The 26,963-nt window shown below is 41.8% G+C and overlaps 1 protein-coding gene across 1 annotated transcript in view; it reads right to left on the reverse strand.

Annotated features, from left to right (window-relative positions):
• Tgfbr3 (transforming growth factor beta receptor 3) overlaps positions 1–26,963 on the reverse strand; it is a 182,504-nt gene that overhangs the window by 142,594 nt on the left and 12,947 nt on the right. Inside the window, 1 exon segment of the mRNA XM_048351957.1 lies at positions 25,082–25,254. Coding sequence (XP_048207914.1) covers positions 25,082–25,142 — 61 coding nt within the window. The 5' untranslated portion in view covers positions 25,143–25,254.

Raw genomic sequence — 26,963 nt, forward strand, 5'->3', positions numbered from 1 at the left:
AATCCTGGCTCTGCCATTAGCGACTCTTCCTCAAGCCTTCCTTCGCAAAATGGAGATTATCTATACTCCGTAAACATAGGAGCCAAATTAAGCACTCAACAAATGACAGTTTGTATCATCACTATAAGTAATGAGGTGATTCTCAAGTTTCAAGAACAGTTCTCATCTGTAAAATGAGGGCCTACCATTTGATTCTCTCCAAAAGTTGCTGGTTCTAATAGTCAGTGAACCAGGGCTAGAGGAGAAAGTGGACGAACACTGGAACAGGGCAACCAGGCACCAGGATCAAAGAAACCAGATACCCTCACATGTAGGGCACTGGCAAGGGTGAGATTTCTAAGACTGCTACCACACCCTGGGTGTCTAAGGAAAAGGAAGCCCAGAGGCCTTTCCCTCCAGTCTAGAGGACTTGAAAATCTGGAGAGATGCGAGACACATAGACATATCCATAGAAAAAAATCCAAAATATCTCCTGGTGCCTGCAAGAGACTATAGCAAAGCATTAAGAAAAAACAGATAAATTCCTATGACCTTCTCAAAGGTCAGGCTTCACATTCCAGTCTCCTCAATCTTTTAGGATAGAAGATTAAGTCAGATCCTTCTAGAACCAAAGGCTGATTGATATTATCTCTTCATGTCTAAATCTGTCTTTGGGGCAGAATTCTTTATAACTCTTCCCAAATTCCTCTAGTAAAAGAGCACTCTCTCTCTCTCTCTCTCTCTCTCTCTCTCTCTCTCTCTCTCTCTCTCTCTCTCTCTCTCTAATAAACTTTAATTTTTTCCACCCTACTTCTTTTCTTTTTCTTTATGGTCCACAGATTGACCTCAGTGTCTCATATATGCTAGACAATAACATCTAACACAGAGCTAATAGCCCTAGTCTTTTCTTTATTTTAAAACAAGATGTCACTAAGTTGCCCAGACTAACTTCAAACTTGTGGTCCTCCTGGCTCAGCCTCCTGAGTACTGACTGGTATTACAGGCATGTACTACCATGCCTGGTCCTGAGGTGATTTTTATTTAATGTAAGTTATCTAAAACAAAAGATACTAAAGGACAAATTGGCATTAAAATAAATCAATATCAACCTAGGAAACTCTACTTTGGAGAACTGGGTGGTGGTTTCTTATAAAGTTAAACATACTCTTCAATTACCCAAGAAAACTGAGAATCTATGTCCACACAAAAGACATGTTTGCAAATGTTCATGGTGACACAACAGCGTAAGAGTCCAAGGAAATAAACCCATGCATCCTTCATCAGGTGAGTGAGTAAACAAACTGGGACATGTCTACACAACAAAATACACTCGGCACTGACAAGTGACAAATTACTGACCCATGCCACAGGCAGACTAACTTCTAAAAACATTTTTGTTGAAAAGAAACCACACACCCAAGACTACCTAAAATCCCAGAATAGGTGAAACTAACCTATCACAGTGGAAGTGGACCACGCTAATGATGGCGCAGGACTGGGAAGTGAATGACAACGGGACCTGGAGCACTGGGGAAGAGGTGAAGATAGGCCATTTTCTCCATCTTGATTGCAGTGGTGGTACAGGGGCATATGCACTCATCAAAACTCATCAGAATGTACCTGCAAAGTGTGCACACTTTCATCCATATAAAATGGACTTCTAGAATGTGGATTTTTAAAAGAAAAAAGTATGTAGCCTGGTGTTTTCCTTTTCTTTGTTTCCATTTTCCCCCCAGTACTGAGACTTGAACACAGGGCCTTGTACCCTTAACTGGCTGCTTCGCTCAAGGCTGGTGCTCTACCATTTGGGCAACACCTGAACTTCCAACTCTTTTGGTAGTTAATTGTAAATAAGAATCTTGTAAACTTCCTTGCTTGGGCTGTCTTTGAACCTCAGTCCTCAGATCTTAGCTTCCTAAGTAGTGAGGACTACAGGCATGAGCCACCAGCTCCTGGTCAACTCTAAATATTTATAAAAGCAAAATACAACAGAAACAATTGTACCTAAATAAGAGTCCTCTCAGGAACAGTTCCCTTCACTCCATCTCGCCCTTCTCACCACCCTGTCTCCCCCACCCCGAGAGTGCCAACATATTCCATGCCTATGGCCTCTAGGGGTGGAGACCCTGTAGGTGCAAGCACAACACACAGTGTTTGCTGCTAAGCATCATAGCAACAAATGGCAGACAGACCCGCATGGGGTGTGCACACGGAATGGTTCTCCATTCTATTCTCAGCACGTGTCACTGACTTACTGACAAGGCAGTTAAACATGACAATTTTCAGTGGGAATGTGGACAGACTTTCTGGGCTAGCAGGACTAAGAAAACTCTTGCAATAATTCCCAACATTTCTAAGACTCTACAGTTTCAACTCCCTGCTCCAAGCCTTTTCTGAAACTATTACCAAACTAAAACTGATTTAAGCTGCCTGCTACTTCCTTTCCCCAGTTTGAAGGCACCAAAGGATGGAAAAAAAGAGACACACAGGACTCCCAATTAGCCTCCTCTTCTGAAGACTTCTTTGTATGCATGTCTGATGACATAATTCATGGACTAAGCTTTCAGGCTGTATGCACAGCCCCAGGTACACAGTAGGAGCTTGATAATGTTTACAGACATGAGAAGAAAACATCTGAGTGTGGATGGTGGAACAACACCTTCACTCTCCTAGGGTCACTTTTTAAGCCAATTTATTAATAACAATAACAGTACAGGTCATCAAAAAAGCTGAAAACGAGCTGGCTGGGAGGAGGCTGCTGTCCCTCCCTGCTGACTGAATGAATAAATCTCTTCAGTTTCTCTGACCCTCCCGAATGCAAGGTAGCATGGCCAGTGCAGGCCTGACTCCCACTGACCCACAATTAACCTCCCTGCTAACTGTGTGTGGATCCCAGAAAGATAGTTAAGCTGCACTCTGCCCAGAACAACAACCGCCCAGGCCTCAGTGGCTCCGGGTGCAGGCTTCCCAGCTCACCTAGAGCATTAGGGCTGCTGTCTACCCAGTCCGCTTCCTCATCCCTCCTCCAGAGCGAGCCTGGAATGGCAGGATCGCTGTGGAATAAATCTGGAAAAGTTTACTTCTTTCCCTCATTACCATGAGCATGAGGCTAGCCAGTGCTAGCTGCAGTGCTCATTCCTATAATCCTAGCTACTCGGGAGGCTGCGATAAGAGGATTGCAGTCTGAAGCCAGCCCTGGCAGGAAAATCAGTGAGCCCTTTATCTACAGTTGACCACCAAAAAGCCAGACATGGAGCTATGATTCAAGTGGGTGGTTGAGCACCAGCCTTGAGCGAAAAGGCTCAGGGACAGTGCCTAGGCCCTGAGTTCAAGCCCCAGGAATGACATACACATAAACACACACACACACACTTACACACACACACACACACACACAAATATCATGAGGCCAATTCATTCATCCCAACAGACTCATAATCATGATGAACCCTCAAATACAATTGATCAACTCTCCCCACTCATCTCCACCCCCACCAGTATTTTGGCTTCATTAAGTAACCAGAGGGAAAAGACCTTGCTCTGCTCTTTGGCACACACATTCTACACAGGTGACCTCAGCCAAGACAGGAAGGAAATGTCAAACTCAAGGCCTGGTGGACAAATGGCGAGCACTGAAATGAGTGGAAACTAACAGGTTACACTTTAACTGAAGTCTAGGTTAAAGGAAAACTCCAGCTAATTGAGTTCGCTGTGTCAACAGGAAAGTTGACTAGGAATGATCACTGAAGGAATGGTGGTCACCATGGCAACAGCACAAGGCTTCAAGAACTGGAGAGATAAGCAAGAGAACTTCCCCTCACTCCTCTTCCCCAGGATGAGTCCTCCTGGGTGGGTCACCCTGGTGAGAGGCAGCATCAGTCAGGCCGCAAGGCACACTGTAACATCAGGCTTGAATTACGGGCTGCTAAGGTAAAGGCAGGCCTGAATTCTGAATGCTATTCTAAGCCCACTTCTATCACTGTAGCTGTATCCAATAGCCATGCCCCACTTGAGAACTCTGGTAGAGCAGCAGGATGGGCAGGTGAGGGGCTCTCAGTACCCTGAAAGCAGTAGATGGGTGCTGTCAGCTCCAACGTCATGACTAAAGTGCATGTGCACAAAGGAGGCCTTCTTTCTCAGGCTCATGTTCCTGTGAATCTGTTCTGTTGGCAAATCAATTCTCTCTCTCTCTCCTCTCTCTCTCCCCTCTCTCTCTCCCCTCTCTCTCTCCCCTCTCTCCCCCCCCCTCTCTCTGCCAGTCCTGGGACTTGAACTCAGGGGCCTGGGCACTGTCCTTGAGCTTCTTTTGCTCAAAGATAGCACTCTACCACTTGAGCCACAGCACCACTTCTGGCTTTTTCCCAGTCAATGCCTGCCCTTCTCAACCTCCCCAATCCTTTCTCTTCTGCCAGGACTCCTCAGCCACTGCTCCCAGAAGATGGACAGACATGGGTGTGCCCTGGGCTAGCGGGACCCTAGAATGGCAACAGAAACCCCAAGCACTACCTCTACCAAGGTGAAGTTCCCAGGTGAGGACCAAAGACATGGATGCCGAAGAGCTCTACCAAGAAACATCCAGAAGCACCTAGAACATGATCAAATCCTCACAGGGGGATCCAGACTTCAAAGTGTGCTCAATGATACTCATGGAGTCAGGCACTAGTGGTCATGCCTGTAATCCCAGCTACTCATGAGGCTGAGATCTGAGGATCACGGTTCAGAATCAGCCTGGGCAGGAAAGTCTGTGGGACTCTTATCTCCAATGAACCACCAGAAAACTGGAAGTAGAGTTATGACTCAAAGTGGTAAAGTGCTAGCTAGCCTTGAGAGAAAAAGCTCAGGGACAGTGCCGGGGCCTTGAGTTCAAGCCCCACAGCCATCAACAACCACAGAAAAAGACACTCAAGGCTCATCACTTCCCATAGATGAGCTGAAACCACTAAGGAGCCCTGGGGACACAAAAAATAACCACCACTAGAAAAGAAAGGACTCAGAGGACAAACTCCACATTCGGTTGTTCCAGGCAAAGCTCTGTTCTACAGGTATCGTCTCGAGTGTGGCTTTCCTGCTTCCTTAAAGGCCTCTGTCTTTCTCTGACATAGCAACAAGCTGCCTTGGCAGGCTCTGCTTGCCCCCAAGGGCAGCTTACTTCCAGCTACTTCTGTTTGGTATGATTTTGTTTTGGTTTAGCCCTGGCAATCTGGCAGGCAGTCTATTTCCACTGGGGGCTCTGTCCATGGTGTAGATGCCCCAGGCTCAAGGTCCTCATTCATTTCTGTAAACAGAGCCAGTTGCTATAGTGACTGCTGCTGTGCGCAGCGGCTAAATAGCAGAGGTCACTAGGAGCTTTCCTTGGGTTCTACAGTCTGTTCTTGAGCCGTTTGGGAACTGTGGCAAGGAAAAGCCCCAGGACCTCACACAGCTGGTACTTCATCCAGAAGCCCAAGCCCCTGAGGAGGAACCAGGGGCCAGGACTCAGATCCTAGAGGGGACACAGAAAAAGTAAATGGAACATAAGGAGGGCATGGGCACAGGGGAAGGACTGAGCCCCAGACATTTCTCCAATGCCAGTGCCAATCACACTCCTCCTTCTTTGCCCCTCCTCAGAACCCCCCTCCCTACCCCATCAGTCCTCCCATCCAGCAGGTAAGAACTGGCCTGGACTAGCAGCCATCAGTACTAGTTTCTTCCTTTCCCAGGCACTAAATCTACTTAACCTGTAGTGCAAATTGAGCAGCTGCTGTGCACACCCATGTGTTGAACTATGTGCACACCTCACCTCCCCCCCATCAGCCTCAGTTGTGTCCACATGTGAAGAACTAGTGACTGTGTTTTACTCAGAAGTGCAGGTGTACTCCAGACCATGCTTTTGAGCTAAAACTAGAAAAGTGCAGATTACACTATAAGGCGAATCACCTTCACTCAGGCAGAATCCCCTTGGCCAAGGGCCTCAGAGGCTAACGGAAAGACCTGGATGTAACCCTCACTCCGTGGACCCTCAGACACAACCCCAGGTAACAACATGAGCATAATGAACAGTCTTTGGCTCTGATGCCACTTTCAGAGACAAAAGGGCTTACCATTCCCAGGAGCATATAGTTCTGTCTTATCAATGAAGGACCATTTCCACCCTTATAAAAAGGAACTGGCAGGAAAACTCTAATTGGTCAGTGTAACTCCAAGCCTGAAAATGAAGGGTCAGATACGCCTCGCCAACAGGACCAAAATGTTTACGTACAGATGTTTTTTCCTTCCCTTCACTGAATTTCACTACAGGCCATAAGGAAATGAAACAGTTAAGAAGTTTGTCCATAGGGAAATAGTTCAATAATTTGATGCTTCAAAGAGACTGAATTAACCTCTGTTTACACAAATTAATGTGTTTCCTTTGCCTGCTGAACATCAAAACATGCCACAACTAATTACTTCTATTTTTAAAAAAAGATAATAAATGTAAGTCCAGTTGTAACCTAAGGGCTGGAGTATTTTAAGCAGGAGAAAGAGCATATGTAAACTCTACCCTATTCTCTATATGAAGTGACAAAACAATCTGGATAGAATCTGACTGACACAGATCATTTAAAATATGTACTTTTCTCCTCAAAATTCCTAAGCTTTCTTTCTGTATTGCTTTTTTTCCTTGCTATAAATTGAATAATGTAGTTCCTTTTTCCTCTATCTTAGAAATTCAATGAAGTTAAAATTCCAAGGGAAAGAACAGCTTAGAAAATTCAGCTATTTGACTTGTTAACTAGTCTGCATTTAAACTTCTCACAGTGTTTGCCTAGCTTGTGATTGATTAGTGGACCACCCTAGAAATTAATGCCACACCCTCTAAAGAAGTAACCTTGAAATACTAGTTCCCCAAGAAGAAAAGAATTTTGCAACTACTATGTCACCTTTACATATGAAGGTGGGAAGCTCATTACCCTTTCAATTTGTGTAAGGGTTTCTAAATTCACTAGTTATTTTAGCTTTTTCCCATCTCATGCCTACAAAACAACCACATTTGACTGTAATAATAGTTTTTGGGTTTTTCTTGGTGGAGCAGGACAAGGGTTTGAACTCATATTCTCACTTAGTTTTTTTGCTCAAGGCTGGTGCTCTACCACTTGAGACACAACTCCAATTCTGGCTTTTTGCTGGTTAATTGGAGAGAAAAGTCTCATAGGACTTTCCTGCCTAGACTGGCTTCAAACCATAATCCTCAGATCTCTACCTAGAACCCAAATCAACAGTAATAATATTCTTATCCACAGAGGTAGCATGTATATTCCTTATAACAACCTTGAGATATATCTGGCCTCCCTATGTTTTTCTTCTTGCCATGTGGGGTAGTGAGCCAGGGCCTCCCACCATGCAGTTCACCACTTTAGCTATGTCCTCTGCCATATGAATCATAAATAAACCTGCAGCTCAGTAATATAAGCAACTCACTCAAAATCATAGTTCTGACACAGCCAAGCCAGGCTTCAAAGGTAAGAGAAGACCCTGAATTACAAGGTAGGCCAAGACTTATAGGTTCCCAAATCTAAGACTGTTTCTTGCAGAGAAAATGGCAAGTCCATATAAACCAAGCAGTATCCCCATTGAACCCTGCCTGGACATATGTTCTCATTGCAAGGAAAGCTCAGCCACCAGCATATTAAAGAGATACAGACTCCAAAACCAAAAGGCAAGCACAGATTTCTTTAGTGGTCACCTCAAAATTCTCAGCTGGTCATTTAAATCTGACATGCATTTTCTACCATGCCAGGGAGTCTTTGCAAATTCCCTAGAAAAATGTTTAAAGCTTCCAGGAAGAGGAACTATTTAGACATTTTTGGGTTGTTTTGTTTTGTTTTTTGCCAGTCCTGGGCCTTGAACTCAGGGCCTGAGCACTGTCCCTGGCTTCTTTTTGCTTAAGGCTAGCACTCTGCCACTTGAGCCACAGCGCCACTTCTGGCCATTTTCTACATATGTGGTGCTGGGGAATTGAACCCAGGGCTTCATGTATACGAGGCAAGCTCTCTTGCTACTAGGCCATATTCCCAGCCCCTATTTAGACATTTTTATGTTCGAATTCTGGCTACAGTTTTTTTTCTTTTACATTGTAATGTTTTGATGACTTTCCATAAAATTTGTTTCATTAACACTGAGGCAAGCTAAGCTCATGTAACATTATTTCCACTGCAGTTGGCAGCAGCTGTCCAGCAGGGCTTATTTAAAAACCTAGTTCTCATAGGATGGCATATTCCTGACTCCTGATAAGATTGGCAATTGTTCCTCTCTAGAAAACCTCACTGATAAAGATTCGAATACATTCTCCTGAGTGTGTTTAAAAGATGCAAATAATAATAAGACACTGCTCCTCATTCAAGTTCAGGCCTAAAGAATGGATTGTGACATACAGGAGAAGAGAGTGTTCATTTTCTTGCATCAATCTGAAGATATATCCACATGTGAGATTAGGTCAACCTTTACTTTCATCATATAAGCATTGTATGTCAAGTCCTTGGGGCTGATAGAGAAAGAACAATGAACAAGATAACCTCTAATGCAACCTCACCTCCACTTCCATGGAGCTTCTGTCCTAAGCAGGTGACAAATAAGCAATAAAGACGGATGTAAAGTTGAGTTGTTAAAACCAAATTAGTCCAATGGTATAGCTTAAATATGTACACTCGGTCCCCAACTGGTGGTGCTACTCTAGAATGTTCTAGAAACCTTAGGAAGTGGAACCTAGCAGAAGTAGGTTACTAAGAGGGTGGTGGGAGAGAGTATTGTTGATCCTGCTTTGTCTCCCTTACTGCTCTGTCCTCTGTGAGGTGAATAATGTCTACCACCATGATGTTTCGCCTAAGTGTATGGATCCAAGCAACCATGGATGCAGCTTTCTTAATCCATGAGCCAAAATAATTCTTTCCTCATTATAGTTGTCTTTCTCAGGTATTTGTCACAGCAAGAATAAGACAAATATGTCCCACCTCCAGGGAAAGGCAAAGACATAGAGCAGCACAAGTGGTGTTCTGTGAGACTAGGCCCTGTCTAGCACATAGCCCTATCACAGGCTCATGGGGACAAATCTCTGTGTCAATTATGTTTCCAAACTCAGCTCAAACTAAGAAGTGCAAGCCTTACTTCCTTTGTCCAACAGGGACCAAAGCCCTTGGAGACCCCCTCAATTTTGACACAAATCTTCTGGTCAGTTTTACACAACTCAGTTTTCTAGGACACATTTATTCACTGCCAACATTCAGGGGGGTTACACTTGTCAGATAAATTCTAGGTTGTTTTACAAGGCAGAACTACAGGTTAGGAGTGGAGGTGAATTGCTACACAGTCAAAGAAAGAATTTCCTGAGTCAGAGATTTTTCTTTTCCTTTTTCTTTTAACTTAAGCAAAGACTGGGGACTCAGTCAACAGGATATTAGAAAGATGATTTGTCTGTTAGGCTGAGATGGCCCAGATAATCTCTAAAAATTCCTTAAATGCCAACATACCACTAGAACTCTACTGAATAACCTTATGAATACAAAAATCTTCCAGATGTAACTTCTCCTGAAACATTACTGGAAGATAATGTTGTCAAGTGAGTAAAAATTCAGATGTAACAAAGAAAGAGGCAACCTAAAACATGCCAAACATTAAGCAGTAACTATAAGAGAACAAATAGTGAGGGTCTAATAAGTGCCAGGTAGGGCTTTCAGCAATTAATGCACAGTATTATCTCATTAAATCTTCAAGCCAATGCAGTGAGATGGGCACTGCTGTTATCTCACTTTACAGAGGTGAACTGAAACAGGGCTGGGATGTGTCCATAAGCATCTTGCTCTCAAATCAGGGTTCCAGTACTATGCTCCACTAAGCACTGTCCTCTTACATTGAGTTACTTAAGTGTCACTTTAAAAAAATATCCTAAGTTGGGTGCTGGTGGCTCATGTCTATAATCCTAGCTACTCAGGAGGCTGAGATCTGAGGATCACAGACTGAAACCAATCCAGGTAGAAAAGTCCATGGGAATCTTTTCTCCAGTAAACTACTCAGAAAAAGCTGGAAATGGTGCTGTGGCTCAAGTGGTAGAGTGCTAACTTCAAGGAAAATAAGCTCAGAGATAATGCCCAGGCCCAGAATTCAAGCCCCAAGACCAGCAAAAATAAATAAGTAAAAATCCTACATTTGACTTACATAACTATAACCGCTCTGTACATCACCTTTATAATAATGATTTAAAAATACATCTTAAAGCATGAAGATATAAGATAATCACCCATTATAGATACAATAAGACTTCCTAAACTTACTTTGCTATCTTTTACTAAATTGTGAAAGCTCTCAGAAAAGCTAAAATCCATTTCCAAACCAAAGACTCAAGTGGTAGCTTAAATCCTGCAAGAATCAGGCTCAAAAATCACTTATTACATTTTCCTCTGACAGGATAACAAACCCATGCCACATCAGATATTTATATATTTATATATTCTGCTAAATATCAGAGATGCCCAAATGGTGATTATGACAGAGCTAGCCCTCAGCTGTGGTGGTTTCCATTATAAAACTTGCTTTATGGGAATCCTGGATTGTTTTAAAACTGACTTGGAGTAATGCTTAATAAGACAAAAGACCTTGGCTCCCTCCCTTTGTTTCTTCATTTAAAAAACTAAGCTATTAGTATGGGGACTAGTTTAGTGGTAGAGGATAGGCCTAAAATGTGAGGCCTTGGGTTCCACTTCCAGCACTGAAAAAGGAAAAGGAACTTTTTTCCACTTAAACTAAAAGAGAAAAATGTTAGTCCAAATGTAGGATTCTTAATACATCAAAGTTGGCATTAAAAAAAAATCTGTGCCAATAAATATTAATGACTTCTAAGGTATCTTAGTTATCAATTGTTAAAAAAATACCAAAATAGCTAACTTCATAAAGATGAAATATAAGTATATTACGGCTATACAGGCTGAGTTTGCTTCAATATAGATGTCAGTGCTATGTTAAAAACCCATTAACTGTTGGATTACACCTGTAATGCTAGCTACTAAGGAGGCTGAGATCTGAGGATCAAAGTTTAAAGCCAACCTGGTTGGGAGAGTCCATAAGACTCTAATCTCCAATTATTCAGCAAAAAGCCAGAACTAGAAGTGTGGGTCAATTGATAGAGCTCTAGCCTTAAGCAAAAAAAAATTTTGGTGAGAGCTTAAAGCTCCCAGTAGGAGCAACAAAAAAAGAAAAAGCCATTAATCCAGTTGAGGATCCCAAGTTCAAGGCTAACCTGGGCAACCTATTAAGACCTCACCTCAAAACCAAAATGAAAGATTCCAATTAACAATTTAGAATGACTTATGAGAAAAAGAATTATGCAAAACTTATATTTGCATGTAATTAGTTCATACACACACAATGTAGCAAAAATTCTAGAGATCATATATATATATATATGTTGACAAAAAAGCAATATTCTCAAAATCTCTTGTTTGTTAATAGCAAAGATCCAATAATAACCTGTCTATTTTTATAAGGAAACGGTGAAGGAAACCATTTTACAGGCCCCTAGAGGGTCAGAACAAGGGCCTGGAATCCTACCTCTAAAATATAATTGTAGCACACCCTTTTCACCTCTAACCTTGCACATACCACACTTGGAAGATTGCTACATTTTTTCCATAACACCCAATTACTGTCTTAGGACAACATTTTCAGCTATGGAGTCCCAAAGTGGGGGATGAGGGGCGTCCTATGAGCCAATTCCATCTATCTGCCATTTGAGTAACCTGACACACAGAGTCTGAGTAATCCCCCCACCCCCAGCAAAGGCATCTTTAGGGAATCCCTCATTTTATCTCCATTGGGATCAGAAGAAAGCATTTCTACTGCTAAGGTCTTTTGTATTAGTGAGAAAGCAAAACTTTTTGGTCTTAAGACCCTCTTTGGCTTTAAAATTACTAAGAATGCCAGGCAGAATGGTTTGTGCCTATAATCTCAGCTCAGTTGCTCAGTTATGTGGGGGGCAGAGGTAGGAGAATCATGGTCTAGGCTGGCCCTAAGCAAAAGTATGAGAACCTGTCTAAAAACTGAGGAAATGGGTCAAATAGTAGAATACCTGCCTAGGAGCACAAGGCCTTGAGTTCAAACCCCAGTATCACCAGTAAATGGAGACAGACAGAGCAAGCAAGCAAGAAAAAAAAGGCTGGCTGGGCATAGTGCTGCATTATGGTAATACCAGCTCCTCAAGAGACTGACATTACTAGATTTCAATACTTCAATGCTCCCCTGAGCAACATAGCAAGGTCTGTCAAAAAAAGAAATTAATCACCACTCCAAAGGTATTTATTTATGTTTTATGTATCAATAGAGATTAAAGTCTGAAGTATTTATTAATCCATTCAAAATTATCAACAAAAAACCTCATTGCATTATAACATAAACACTGTGGTATCTCTCATGAAAAATAACTATTTTCTGAAACACAGCATAATTTACTGAGAAGAACAATGCTGCTTTACATCTTTGCAAATCTCTTTAATGTCTGGCTTAACAAAAAACAGCTGGGTTTTCAGGTCCACTTCTGTATTCAATTTGTTATGAGACATTGTTCTGGTTGAAGGACACCAAGAAATTTGGCCTCACACAGACACTGTTGTCCCTAGGTATCTTCTAGAGCTTGATTCCAGGACCTCTCAGATGCCAAAATCTGTGGGTGCCCAAGCCCCTTATATAGAACCTATGGACATCCTCTCAGATACTTTAAATTGTCTCTTTATTACTTATAATGTCTAACACAATGCAACCACTATGTAAACACTTGTTCTACTGTATTGTCTAAGGAGTATAAGAAGGAAAAAGTCTGTACATGTTCAGCAAAAAATGCAATTCTTTGAGCATTTTAGGTATCAGATATGAAGTCTCAGAAATGATAGATATGGAGAGCTATAAGCAATTGGAGAGAATAAATCTTAATAGTCTATTCATATATCTGCAGCCATTTTCTCTTTACTTTTTTTTTTACTGTTGCTATTGTTGTTTATAGGGCTTGAACTCAGGGCCCAGGCACCTGTCCCTCAGCTTTTTTGCTCAAGGCTTGTGCGCTACTACTTGAAGTCACAGTGCCACTTCCAGTTTTTAGGTGATTAATTGAAGATAAGATTCTCATGGATTTTCCTGTTGGGGATGGCTTTGCAATTTTCAGATCTCATCCTCCAGAGAAGCTAGATTACAGGCATGAACCCCCAGCACCTGGCTATTTCCTCTTTAATATCATGCTTCAACAGCAGTGGTACTCACTAAACACTACAGTGAAAATTAACTATAGAACTTGTGGGTGGGGATGTGAGGGAAAAGTTGGGAGAAAGCGAAGGAAAGAATGACATTGTCCAAAAAGAAATGTACTTATTACCTGACTTATGAAGCTGTAACCCCTTTGTTCATCACCTTATAATAACAGTAATAAAGTCATATTAAAAATATATGCTATGCCTCCATTCAACAAAGTTATTTCTTCAAGTTTGCTAAAGTTTCTTCAAGCATCTAAATAAACTGTCCACAGCCTAGTATATTTAAAATTCTTTACTTTCTCTCACTACACTTAGTAATTTCATTTTTAATGGTAATTTAAAATAAAGAGAGACTTCTGGAAGAATAGTATTCTAACCAAATGACCAAAGTTGCTCTCACTGGTCATAATCCTACCCAATGTAATATGCTCTGGATTTCATGCCTGACTGAGGGTATGCTACCTCTGTGGCATCCTTGTCAATGATGCAAAACTTAAAGGTTAGCCATGAGACAACATCAGACAAACCCTGCTGGAAGACCTTCTCTGGTTCTTTTCCAAAGTACCAAGGTCACTGAAAGACCAAAGAACACATTACTGAAGAGAAGAACCACCTAAGGAGATGTAAAAACTAAAGATCCTAGACCTGGAGCAGAGAAAGAACATTAGGAAAGCTAGAGACTCCAAATACATTCAATCTTTTAGTTTGTAATACTGTACCAAGATTAATTTCTCAGTTTTGATCATTTTTCTCCATGGCTATAATGTAACATAAGGCAAACTTGAGTGACAGAGAAAAGAATGCTTGTTCATGGAATAAGCTATAGATAAATTAATGTTTTTCAAAAAACAATTGCTCCAATTCACAATAGCCAAAATATGGAAACAACCCAGATGCCCCTCCACAGACGAATGGATCAAAAAAATATGGTACTTATACAGAATGGAATACTACATAGCGATTAGGAATGGTGAAATATTGTTATTCGCAGGGAAATGGTCAGAACTCGAACAAATAATGTTGAGCACGACAAGCCTAGAACACAGAAAACAAAGGGGCATGATCTCCCTGATATATGACTGTTAACAAAGGGAGACGAAGAGACAGTAGAGACCAAGTCTGTGAATACTGTATATGTTCTTTTTTTTTTTTTTTTTTGGCCAGTCCTGGGCCTTGGACTCAGGGCCTGAGCACTGTCCCTGGCTTCCTTTTGCTCAAGGCTAGCACTCTGCCACTTGAGCCACAGCGCCACTTCTGGCCATTTTCTGTATATGTGGTGCTGGGGAATCGAACCCAGGGCCTCATGTATACGAGGCAAGCTCTCTTGCCACTAGGCCATATCCCCAGCCCTGTATATGTTCTTGATACATTGTATATTGTATATATGTCTACCTGACCTAGAGAAGGGATAGAAAAACAGGACATAAGATATCACAAGAAATGTACACACTGCCCTACTATGTAACTGTACCCTTTTTGCACAACACCTTGTAAAAAAAATTGTGTTCAATTAATAAACAAATAAAAAAAGTCAATTGCTCTATCTTATACCCTCAGAATGTCAAATTTTTCCCCATACATGATTTTATGTCATCATGCAGTAGTCACCAGTAAAATAATAACTTATTGTGTTACACAAATAAAACAAACAAAACATTTCATTATACAATATCAAAAACCCATCTGTGAGTAGGATCACCACTGAGCTCATCAGAAAAGCATTTCACTAACAGACAAACTGTCACCATCATGATGATGGAGAAAAGGGTTTCCAAAAGCTTCATTTATTTTGAAAAACTAAGCTTTTTTTAAATCACTGGCAACAAATGCAGTCAGTTGTTTTCCTTTAAGTAAAGGGCTTACTTTGTACTTTGTCAAAAAGCCTGCCAAAGGCTGGGGATATGGCCTAGTGGCAAGAGTGCTTGCCTCGTATACGTGAGGCCCTGGGTTCAATTCCCCAGCACCACATATACAAAAAAAATGGCCAGAAGTGGCGCTGTGGCTCAAGTGGCAGAGTGCTAGCCTTGAGCAAAAAGAAGCCAGGGACAGTGCTCAGGCCCTGAGTCCAAGCCCCAGGACTGGCCAAAAAAAAAAAAAAAAAGCCTGCCAAAAACTAAATTCAAGGTAGGCAGTCATACAGGCATCATTTGTCTGTCCACTTTTCCTTCAAGTAAAATGTCATTCCGTGAAACACAGACAGGTTCAGCATACAATTCAAAAATCACACATGTATTTCCCCTAAAGACAACCACCACACTCTGAAAGGAGAAGTGCTTCATATAGAATATAAACAAACATGGTTTTGGGGGACATTTACAGCCTCAATAAGAACACTCCTAAATGAGACTGTCAATTGTGTTATTGCAACTATGTGGCAGGAAAGCTCACTCTTGACTCCTGCTGAGACCAGTACTCATCCACCCAACTGCTCTTTGGTGTATGACTGACCCAGTGAAAACAACATCTGAGCATTGCTACAAGGATGGTTTGACCTCACACCCCTAAAAAGTCTCAGATTTTGGATCACAATTGGAGAACTCCTGGGGCTGGGAATATGGGCTACTAGCAAGAGTGCTTGCCTCGTATACATGAAGCCCTGGATTTGATTCCTCAGCACCACATATATAGAAAACAGCCAGAAGTGGCTCTGTGGCTCAAGTGGCAGAGTGCTATCCTTGAGCAAAAAGAAGCCAGGGATAGTGCTCAGGCCCTGAGTTCAAGGCCTATGACTGGCCAAAAACAAAACAATTGGAGAACTACTGGTTTAGAGTTTATGTGTGACTTTAATACATCAAGATCAATCTTGGCATTATGACCAAAAGAACTGCTTTTCTTAAATACAAGTGTGACAGTCTAACACAGTCACTGCCCACCTTGATAAAGTCCTCAGATATTACTCAAATTTGGAGGTTAAAAGCTAAAAATTTAATTTAAAGCCAACAAGAACAAATTCTAAATGAATCTTCATTGAAATCACTATGTTCCATCAAAAATTCTGGTAGGAAAATTCAAGGACTTGACAACATAGCATCCTGGGCTCTGAAACTGACTGTTCCTGACTATCAATCTGAATGAACAAGGATGTCATTTCACTACTGTGAAGAAATGCTCCTAGTCAGCAACATTAGGCCTGAGCACATGCTCAATTAAAGAATATGTTCTTTGGAGTAAACACTAAGCCTTGAGCAACTCAGAGCAAAGCTTACTGTAGCCACTGACCTTAGCCACCTCTATCACAGATGGCTCACCCAAGAGGGGCATAGGATGCACTAATTCTAATCATTATCAATGAAGAGTAGTTTCAAGAGGATAGAATTAGGGCTCTGAAATAGGTTCTTGAACCTAAGTCTAAGAAACAGATGTCTCTAAGAAACATACATGATAAATATTGTACATATCTGTAATCACACAACCAACAATCAAATACTAAGAACTAGGGGTGGGCTGGGAATATGGGTTTGTGTTAGAGTGCTTGCCTAGGATGCATGAAGCCCTGGTTTCAAGTTAATACTACTTAAACAGAAAAGGCTGGAATGGTGCAGTGGTTCAAATAGTAGAGTGCTACCCTTGAGCAAAAGAAGCTCAGATAGTGCTCAGGCCCTGAGTTCAAGCAGGAGGAAGTGGAAGAAGAGTAAAAGGAGAAGGAGAAGGAGGGTGAGAACTACTACTACTAGATGTGTAACAGTGGTAGAGAAAATGCTTAGCACCAAAATAAACAGTAGTGAACACTACAAAAGCAATGCAGAAAGAAATCTTTCATTTCTCTTTAAGAACCATCTAGACAATGGAAGAGCATACCATGTTCATGAATAGCAAAACAGACATAAAAGGTTACAAATTCTGCACACCTGTCATTCTAACACTGACAACCTTCTCTCTCACTTAAATATGTGGTAATGAAAATAAACATGGTTATTTTAATATAACCTTGGGTTTCATTTTATCACTTTAAGGTCAATCATTTATTAAAGCCTCCAACTTAACTGTTAGTTATAATATCATCATGTCTCATCACTTAAAGAACAGACTCTAGTAGGTTCTGACATTACTTTCCCAAAAATAATAGTGTAGTATGTCTGGGGAAAATACTAGCAAAAGGAAGCAGAGCTGATGATAGAGCCCAGTATTAACAAGTATGTATGAGGCTCTTGTTTCAATTCCAAGCCAACACACACACACACACACACACACACACACACACACACACACACACTCATTTATTAATTCAGCGTCTTTGCCACCAAGTTTGCAAATACCTTTCATACCTTTCCTGATCCCTCATAGCTCTCAGAATTTCAATCTTATCAACACTGTAAAGTTGACTGGGGATTGTCTGTAGAAAAGAGTACAAGTTCAAAGCTAGCATTGCAGGCCTGCTGGCTGAGGCTGCCCAGGGTTTTAGGTCAGCCAGCTACACACGGAATAAACATGAAGGCCACTGTGTGCTCAGGATTAAATCCCTGCTCTAGCACTCACTCTCTGAAGCAACTCACTTTGAAAGTGTTTTTCCAATAGAATCCAAGTTGGATAATAAACAGAACTAACAGCTTTTGTTTAGGCCGCTCTTGAGGTTAGGAAGATCTGACAATATCACAAAATGGCTCAGTGCAGTTCTCTGAAATTTTTCATTGGAATTCTTTTCTTCTGAATCATGTTAATAAAATGAGATTTGGTCTGGGGTTTATCCATAACTACTTACGGCAGGGGACGGTGGACGGACACTGGGGCCTGTGGGTGGGAGGCAGGCCCGGACTTAGGACTTGGAATATTCTAGATGGATGTTTTCAAACAGCTCTCTTATTTATATAACACTAGATTGACTCTTAGATAAGCCTGCCACACTCTTCTGTTTTTTCCTTCTTTAATTGTCCATATTGCCCTTAGTGTCCAGAGAAACTAGCACTTGCCTTAAACTCAAATCTCCTTCATTGCCACTATTTTTCCACAATTCCAGGCTGAGCTAATTCTCAGTATGATTATCCTTGTAAGACACATCAAATGTAACAAAATAATGCAAAGGTATTTTTCTCTTTTATGCAAACCTCATGCCCTGAACTTCAACTAGTGTGTGCTTGATTCTGAATTGAGATTAAAAAAATATCATTGTCCCATATCCAAATATTTCAATGAACTTCAGTATACACTACTAAAACAAGCTGGTCAAACACACTCTACAATATACATACCTTAAAACAATGGAAATATTTTAAATGCTTTAGGGAGCCAGTGCCAGTGGCTATGCCTGTAATACTAGCTACTTGGGAGGCTGAGACCTATAAGATCACAGCTTGAAGCCTGCCCAGGTAGAAAAGTCTATGAGACTCTTAACCAGCAAAAAGCCAGAAGTGAAGCTGTTACTCAAGTGGCAGAGTGCCAGCCTTGAGAGAAAAAGCTAAAAGACAGCATCCAGGCCCTGAACTCAAGCTCCAGTACTGGCCCACATGCGTGTGTATGCACATGCACACATGCATGCGCGCGCGCACACACACACACACACACACAGAGAAGACTTTAGAAGACTGAGATCAGACTGAGAAAGAACAGAGATTGATTTTGGAGGGATCTCTCTTGTTAAGTAAGGATTTAGAATAAAAGCTCTTTTCAATAATCATTTACCAAATGTGGTAGCAGTTGGTGGCGGGGGGGGGGGGGGGGGGGGGACAGAAATCACTTTTTGTTCCTGGATTACCTAAACAAAAGGCATGAGGAACTTTTTTTCCCCCAGGTCCTAGGGCTTGAACTCAGGGCCCGGGCACTATCCTTAAGCCTCTTTGCTCAAGACTAGTGATCTACCACTTGAGCCACAGCACCACATTCAGCTTTTTCTGAGTAGTTTACCGAAGATAAGAGTCTCTCAGACTTTTCAGCCCTGGCTGGCCTCCAACTGAGATCTTCAGATTTCAGCTTCCTGAGTAGCTAGGATTACAGGCATGAGTCACTGATGCCAGGCTCCTATTTATTTTAAGAAAAAGAAGTAAAAGGCCATTTAGAGGCCTGATCCTGGTGCCTTTGGCATTTAACACTTCAAACCTTAACTCTTTCACAATAAACAAGCCCTCTCTCCTCTCTAAGAAGAGGCCCTTGGGATGTGTTTATTTAGCTAATGAACATTAAGTGGTTGTGTGTGTCTCTCTCTCTTACACACACACACACACACACACACACACACACACACACACACACACACTGTCCTGAAATTCCCCTTCAGGTTCCCTAGGTCTGCAGGGATCCACTCGATTCTATCCACCCAGGGCCTGTACCAATAAACTAGCATTTTTTAGAATAATTGGGTAAAGCAATCCCCACTCTTGGCCCAATTCCAAAAGGCAATTGAACCCCGTGAGGTCCAGGCTAATCTCCATACAACCGCTCTGCCAACTTTCTCCTACAGGCATTAGGGTTTTTAGCAATGGCTTTACAAATAATCTAACACAATTAATTAGTGCTTTTGAATTCACCCCTATCATTAATGAAACTCTGCCAGATAGCCTTTGATAGCAGATTCTAGAGGTAATTAAGCTTGGCAGGCACAGAAGACTACAATTCCCTAGTGCCTGCCTGCCAGGCCCAGGCTGAGACCAGGCCAGCGGCAGGCAGGAGCCATGCTTGCAGCTGATCCTGAGCTGGCCAAGGTGGTGGACTGCTGAAGCAAGACCTCTGAACGTTTCTCTAATATACCAGACCCTGGCTAGACCCTGTAATCCTAACTACTCAGAAGGCTGAGATCTAAGGGCTGTGATTCAAAACCAGCCACAGCAGAAAAGTCTGTGAGATTCCTATCTCCAATTAACCACCAAAAAGCTGGAAGTGGAACTGTAGCTCAATAGGTAGAGTGCCAGCCTTGAGGAAATAAAGCTAAGTTAGAGTGCCTAGGCTCTGAGTTCAAGTCCCAGTACAGGCAAAAAAAAAAAAAGATTCTCAAATTACATAATTATCAGGTGCTTCAAGTTCAACTATTCATTATTCTAATGAGTAGAAACGGTTTGGTATTTCTTCTCATTCACATCTCCTATCCCACCAAAAAAGATTAAGTTTAAAAATTAAAAAAAAAAAAGATGTAGCCAGGGCACTGGTGGTTCACACCTAGCTACTCAAGAGGCTGAGCTCTGAGGTTTGAGGTTCCAAGCCAGCTCAGGCAGAAAAGTCCTCGTGAGACTCTTATCACCAATAAACCACCAGAAAACTGGAATGGTACTGTGGCTCAAAGTACTAGAATGCTATCCCTGAGCAAAAGAGCTCAGGGATAGTGCCGAGGCCCTGAGTGCAAGTGCCAACCAACAACAACAAAAAGATATATCGTTTTGCATATATGTGTATCTAAATATATCATACAATAAATCTCATCCCAAACTTCCTTCCTCCCATTAGAGTCAGGCATGACCCAAGATCATTCATTCTCATGACCTCAGTCATGTGGGAAATATTTCTATTTTTCAGTATCTTATGCCACACGGGACTCTAGACTATTCCACATGTGTGGCCAACAAGATAAACACATTTTGGGGCAGCCTGGGAGATGAGAAACTGGCAGGGGGCAATAGGAAAAAATATTTTTCTGGAATTTTCCACCACCTGGGGCTTGTGGTGAGCCCTGGGTTGTACTAAGTTGCTCGTGGTCACTCTGCTGACAGACATGAGGATAAGGAAACCTTTTAAATGATCCAATGACAAATAAGTAGATCCATTTCTTTAAAAAAACCCCACTTCTCAGGCACAGAGGTTCTATTTTCTCATTGTCTCATCCGAATTTATAAATAAATGTGTCAGGGAGCTTAGATAAAAAAATTTTTTCCTTTCTAAAAATCATGTTAATTGTTTTAAATTTAAACTTAAGAGTCTGATTATAGAAATGAAGTAAGAAGTCAGTGAGGAAACCAGTTACAAACTAGAACAGTAAGAAACTAGAAATGTGGCCTGTCCAACAGCTGCACCTGCTACAGGGTAGGTTACTCAGAGTGGATTGACAAGATTAAAGGTTTGGGGAGGAACCTGGAGGCCTGAGGATCATGGTTTGAAGCCAGCTTGGACAGGAAATTCTGTGAAACTCTTACCTCCACTTAACTACAAGAAAGCTGGAGATGGAGCTATGGCTCAAGTGGTAGAGCACCAGCCTTGAGTAAAAGACATCAGGCACAATGCCTGCCCCAGGGCCGCACTCAAAAGAAAGAAGAAAAAAACCTAAGTGTTTCATGCCCTTATAGGCCGCACAAAAGGAAGAGCATGAATTCTGGAGTCATGGCCTTTGCTCCCTTCTTCCTCACTATAGGTACACTGATGTCTGCTTTAACTTTCCCTTTCTTTTTCATTCTCTACCACATTTATTCCACTCACAACCTTCTATCATTTTCTGTCAAACTAGAAATGAAGAAGATGACACCAGCCTTCTCAAGACTGTTGGGAGGAACAAATGAAATGCGAGGCAGAAAACGCGTTTTGAAACTAACTGCAATATGCTATGGTTATCGGCTTAGCCTCGGTCCCAAGGCTGCCAGCTTGTCCCTTTCCACTTAGCCATGTGTCCCATTACTTAGCCACTATCTCGACTCACTGTCCTCTGAGCATACAAGACTTCAGAGATTTCTTAACAGGAAAGCAACTCTGACTAAAAACATCCCGCTTCTCCGTGGACTATCCCTGGAATCACAGGTACATTCAGAAAAGGGGAAAGACGGTTTGCTCAACAGCTCTGTGTGCCCAGATTGTAGACAGGATGCACATGGGCCCCACCTGGAGACCCAGGCATCCTATGGAGTCCCTGGCATTGATGCCCAAGGCATTTTTTTCTGCAGAACTCACCTCGGCAGACCTTCAGTAACCTGGCACAGGGGCCCAAGGGACACAGCCAAAAAGCTCTTCCAACCCAACTGACTTCCCTGAGTTTTCCTTGCATGCTACTTTTTCTCATTATGAAGACTCCTGGAAACACAGCCCTGCCCAACCCTGGCAAGCCTCAGAGGCAGCAGCTAAGATTTTTTAAAGATGTGTAAAACAGTCCTTGAAGTGAAAACTTAGTGAGTCTTACAACCAGAGCAGCAAACATTTATTTTTCCAAACTTCCTACTTTTCTTGCATTAGATGACTCATAGGATCAAAGATGATGCCAGTAGGCAGCACCAAGAACAATACCCTCCTCATCCTACCCAACAACCGAGGATCACAGAGGGGAGGGAGAGGATGCTGCCTTCTGCCTGCCTCCTTCATCCTCCCTCACAGAGAAAGAAAGCAACAATTCCATGGAAGGCCTGGCCAAGCCACAGGGTCAGAACCTGCAGGAACCTGGGGTTCTATATGTGTTACACTACGCTTGCCTCCTGGCCACTATCAACAAGAAGCCTTTCACCTCTACCATCTCCCGTGTGTGTGCGCGCGCGCTGTGACTTGAACTTAGGGCCTCCCACTCTAGCTTGACTTTTCCCCCCAAGATGGTGCTCTACCACTTGAGCCGCTTTTTGCTGGTTCATCAAAGATGAGAGCTTCACAGACTTTCCTGTCCCAGCTGGCTTTGAACCTCAGCCTACTGAGTGGCTAGGATTACAGGTGAGGTTTTTTATTTTTTTCCCTAATACTCATATTGCCCTTATGGAGGACCGCATCTCTGGAGGTCTTTATTCTTCCTTTCCAGGGGAATGGTAGCTTAAAAATGGTGTCCTGAAGTCCTCAAAATCCACAAAGTTCTGAAAGGGCTGTCACTCTGAGATACTAAAGAACAATCAAATGGAATCCATCAGATCCATATATGGAATTTGATTTGGGTCCAGCAATTTGAATGAGATAACCTAAATCAAACTCCACTTATCAGTCAGTAATAGGTTCTAAGGCTACAGCTCATTGATAGAGCACTTGTCTAGCATGCTCAAGGCCATGAGTTCAATCCCCAGCACTACAAAAAGTTAATAATATTAATAGTAATAAATATGAAAATTCAAAAACACTTTGAATGTGTACAACTATATATGTACACCTATATGTATATATACAGGGGGGTATATATTCTCCCCATCACAGAGAAAGGTCTTAAGCAAAAATGATTCACCATTGTAACATCAAAGCTATAGAGAGTCATCAAATGCACCACTTATCCACAAAGTTCCTTCTTCTCCCTTTCTGTTTTTCAGCCTAACCCAGGCATTAATGAGACCAGAAGGCTACCCTCCACCAAGTGTGACTATATACCTTGTCCTCACCCCCATGGACTTCCATCAAGCTCTCTCTCTCTTTCCCTCCTCCCTCTTTTTAATTAACATCTGTTTTAATGCACAAGCAAAAAAAGCAAACAACAAAATGAAAATGTTGACACAGTACTACAGAGAAAATGGGCAGTTCAAGTACACACATTGGCATTCAACAACAACAACCCAAAGCTAGCAACTTTCTTGACCAAAAATATGTGCAATGAGAACATTGGCATTCTGCTGTCCAGTCACACCACGCAGTTTACTTCTGCTAGCTCTGGTTCCACGTGTCTTCATACAGCCCCTGGTCTGAGCCTACAGGCAGAAGCCTTCAAGGTATGATCATTTTTCAATATGACACACCCATTAGGGGCAGAGCTATAAACACTGTTGTTGTGTCTCCCAACTGGGTAACACTGAACAAGTTTCCTAATCTCACCAGATCTCATTTTATCACCTATAAAATGGCAAAATAATTATACGCCACTCAGAGTCATGATTATGTGAACTTATTAAAGAAGCATATCCTTACTTGGTTTTATATTCTATAATTATGTAACCCAGTGGCTAGTTGTTGTACACACTTGGTAAATAGTAATTATTTAGGCATGCCAGACTCCAGAACTGATCCAACACACCACTCTTAGATGGCTCCTTATAGAAGAGACACAAAGCAGATTATAGCAAAAATACCATAAATTCCTTTTTCAAACAAATCAAGCAAGCAACCTTCACACAAAGCACTAAGGCACTGGTGTGTGGATCTAATATTATTACTTAAGCAACAACATTCCAAACAAGTCATTTAATTCTTCACAACCTGATGGTCTCTAGGAAATACAAACCATTTTGCTATTTTTCTTCTTTTTTTTTTTTTCCTTTTCTTTTTCCAGTGCTGGGGATGGAGCCCAGAGTCTCTATGGTGCTAGACATGTATTCTACCACTAAGCTCCTTTCTCTACTTTTTAAGAAATTACACATTAAAATATCTGAGGCTAGGAGCTGGTGGCTCACACCTGTAATCCTAGCTATTCTGGAGGCTGAGATCTGAGAATCAAGGTTCGAAGCCAGCTGGGGAAGGAAAGTCAATGAGACCAAAAAAGCTGGAAGTGGAGCCATTGCACAGGTGGTAGAGTGCTAGCCTTGAACACAAAGCTCAGGGACAGTGCCCAGGCTCTGAATTCAAGCCCCATGACCAGCATAATAAATAAATAAACAAAATATCTGAAATAAAACACTTCCTAAAAAGGCTAAGAGCATTAGCTCTATCTAGAAGGTCTATTTATTCTGTAGCAGATGAAAACACAAAAAGGATCTCCCATGAAATTCTGATTTAAGGACAGGAATATTATCTTGCATCTAATCTATGCAGGTACCAAAATTAAGTGGGATTTAAAATCAGTCTATTTGTTTCCAACCTGCCTCAATATCAGTTAGCTGGTAATCCGTGTGCCTGATAGTAGAATGCCTACGAACAGCCAGGCAAATATACCACAGACAAAGGTATGCATCTGTACAGTAATCTAAAATGTTTATTGGTATATGAAATATCACAGGACTCAAATCCTTCTAGAATGAAGATAAATGTATCAAGAGAATATAATGAGGCAAGCGCTCTTGCCACTAGGCCATATTCCCAGCACCAAGAGAATATAATGACCCTGTGATTTGTATTATGTCAATTACCTGCTGTGGCCACACAGGAGCTCATAAGGGCAAAAAAGGCGATGAAGGAGGGGGACTCCATCTTCCTTTCTCAGGCACTGTGTCCCCTCTTGTCACTTCAGCATCCGATCCACACGCAGTCTTCGAAAGTCAAAAATGACCTTACAATTTTCTCTTCACCGTTCTCAAATTGCCTGTTAAAACAAAACACATTTTTGGGGGTAAGAAAACATCACAGCAGCATCACTTCTGAAATAAACACATTACAGGCACTTAAGAGAATTTGTAGAAACTGTTTAAGAGACAAAATACGTTTTAAAAAGTATCAAGATAGCACACAGCAATTGGGAGGAGTCTGGGTGGTGTTTGCTGGCTACTTAAGATGTAGAGCAACTACTTTTCAAAGGTTATAGGTGACATTTTAAGTCTTCAGCTTGGAGCAAGGGTTTGCTTATTTTGTTAAGAAGGGTCTCACTGTTTGCCCAGGGTGGCTCTGAACTGGGCTCAAGCCAGGTACCCACCTCACTCTCCCCAGAGGTTAGGGCTAACGTGGCACCTAGCTAAATCTTTGGCTTTCTATCGGATTTTCAGGATTACAGAACAAAACTGTGGTGTGCTATGAGCTACCTGGTTATATTGTATACTAGCGGCTACAAAGATACTTAAGTCACCAAACTCCAGTACCAGCAAACAGAAACAGCTCAGATTAGAGACAACCTACTGCTATGATGACAGGGTTATCACAAGGACCAAATTAAATTACCTAAGAATCCATCTTTAAAAAAAAAAAAGAGCAACTTAAAAAAAAAAACAACAAGGTTCTTAGCTCCACAGTTGGCCAACATTTCAATAGGAACGAAGTCTCTTCCCTGCTTTCCAGCCCCCCTGAGCCATCTGAATCATTTCTTGAGGTCCAACATTTCTGTCACCATCATTCCACAATACCTCAGATGAGATGGAAATCTCTTAATTTCCAAGCTCAACAACAGCTAAGAGAGTTTATTTCTATTTGATATTCTCTTGAAGAAAGTCATTTTCCTGAATGAATTCATAAGGAGAAACCGCCCTACACAAACACACTGATTCAGCCAATGCTAAGAGCAATTTCTAGAAGTCCTGTAGGAACTGGGCGGAAGAAGATGGCTTCTCGGAAGACTTTTATGTGAATATAAACCCAGGCATCAGGAGACTGGTAGGAATATTTAATGACCCCTTAACACCCCATCCAGGGACTGGGGGAGAGGGGTTCTGGGCTGTGTTAATCCAGGGGCTTAGAGCAGGTCTGAATAAACCTGTGGAAAGAAAGGCAAAATGGTTCTATTAAAAATATATAGACTGCAAATTGCTGACAAGAATATTGGGCAATTATTAAAATGCAGCAATTACAGATAGAACAGAGCCAAGCTAAACAGTTGGATGCCCAAGGCAAACCACAGCAAGTTTACACCGGATCTTAAACCATCTCTAAAGGAAGTCAAAGACAAGTTGGAACTCCATGCTACTGCTCCTGACAAAGAAAGAGCCTTGCTGCTTTTAAAAGACTCTCCATCATAGAACTTGGCCAAATAAAAAACAAACTGCAGGAGATTTTTTTTTTCTAGTCTGCCCAGTATGGTGACAGAATCCTAAGGTGGGAGTGAACCAAACACTAAGATGGATGTGGCTCCCACATGTGGACCCACAGCTGGGCACATCAGCTCCCCATCATAGAACTTGGGTACCTGTTGTCTAATAAGAAGAATGGTGATACTACAGGCTTCTGAAAAGTTAGGGCTCTGAAATCAAACCAGGAAACACAAACTGCTCTTTTCTGTGAGATCCTTTGCAAAGGCCATAATCACTTGGCCTACAGGGGACAAAAACATTGCATATGCACAATACAAGATTCTGAGAAAGAGCTTCA

This window comes from Perognathus longimembris, chromosome 7 (assembly GCF_023159225.1).
Source record: "Perognathus longimembris pacificus isolate PPM17 chromosome 7, ASM2315922v1, whole genome shotgun sequence".
In the NCBI taxonomy this organism is placed as follows: domain Eukaryota; kingdom Metazoa; phylum Chordata; class Mammalia; order Rodentia; family Heteromyidae; genus Perognathus; species Perognathus longimembris.